Genomic DNA, 1,197 nt, shown 5'->3' with positions numbered 1-1,197 from the left:
TCAGAGAAATGCAGACATTTTATTCTTGTTGAATAACCTCCACCCAGTCAGTTTCCTCAGGGAAGCTTTGATTTCCTTGTTCTTTATGCTGTAGATGATCGGATTCATCACTGGCGGCAGCACGGAATAGAGAACAGCCACCACGAGATCCAGAGCTGACGGAGAGCTGGAGATGGGTTTCATGTAGGCAAAGGCAGCAGTGGAAAGAAACATGGAAATTACAATGAGGTGAGGAAGGCATGTGGAGAAGGCTTTATGTCGGCCCTGCTCAGAGGGGATTCTCAATACCGTGGTCAAGATCTGAACATATGTCACAATTATAAAAACAAAGCAACTTAGGGTTAAACACATACCAAATGCAATAACCCCAACTTCATTGAAGTACGAGTTAGAGCAGGTGAGCTTGAGTAGCTGGGGGATTTCACAGAAGAACTGATCCACCATTTTGCCTCGACAGAAGGTTATCGAAAATGTGTTCCAGGTATGCAATGAAGAATAGAGGATTACACTGATCCAGGCACTGGCTGCCATTTGGACACAAGCTCTCCTGTTCATTATAGTCTCATAGTGCAGTGGTTTGCAGATGGCGATGTATCGATCGTACGCCATGACGGTGAGTAAGACAAAGTCGGCTTCAGCAAAGAAGATGAAGAAAAAGACTTGGGCGACACATCCAGAATAGGAAATGGACCTGGTGTTCATAAGGGAATTGGCCATAGATTTGGGGATGGTGACAGAGATGGAGCCAAGGTCTAGGATGGACAAACTCATCAGGAAGAAGTACATGGGGGTGTGAAGGTGATGGTCAAGAGCTATGGCTGTGATGATGAGAAGATTCCCTGTCAGGGCTGCCAGGTAAAGCACTAGAAACACCATGAAGTGCAAAATCTGCAGCTCTCGAACATCAGAGAATCCCAGGAGAAGGAACTCGGTCACGGTGGTTTGGTTGGACATTTTCTTTCTTAGGTAATCGTGTGATGACTGTGGAGGGAAGAAGAGCAATGGTCAGGGTTCTAGTGAGAGAGGGAATGACTGATTCCCCTCTCCATGATATCTCATGATGTGAATGTCAAAGGTGCACAGCACTTGTCACTTCCATTGACTGGAGTAGTGAGGGCTCCTCACCGCTCACAACCAGAGCACTACTCTGGTGTGTTATCACAGGAGTGTAAATTGGCATTGCTCCCTTAAAGTCAC

At 46.3% G+C, this 1,197-nt stretch overlaps 1 protein-coding gene across 1 annotated transcript; it reads right to left on the bottom strand.

The window, feature by feature from the left end:
• Positions 1 to 954, bottom strand: LOC141998517 (olfactory receptor 14A16-like). The gene has a single exon (XM_074971383.1). It carries the CDS (start codon positions 952 to 954, stop codon positions 1 to 3), a length of 954 nt encoding a protein of 317 aa, XP_074827484.1.
• Positions 955 to 1,197: the final 243 nt, after the last annotated feature.

Source organism: Natator depressus, chromosome 14 (genome assembly GCF_965152275.1).
Source record: "Natator depressus isolate rNatDep1 chromosome 14, rNatDep2.hap1, whole genome shotgun sequence".
In the NCBI taxonomy this organism is placed as follows: domain Eukaryota; kingdom Metazoa; phylum Chordata; order Testudines; family Cheloniidae; genus Natator; species Natator depressus.
Note: the sequence above shows the minus strand (reverse complement) of the source record. Positions and strands in the feature narration are given on the sequence as shown.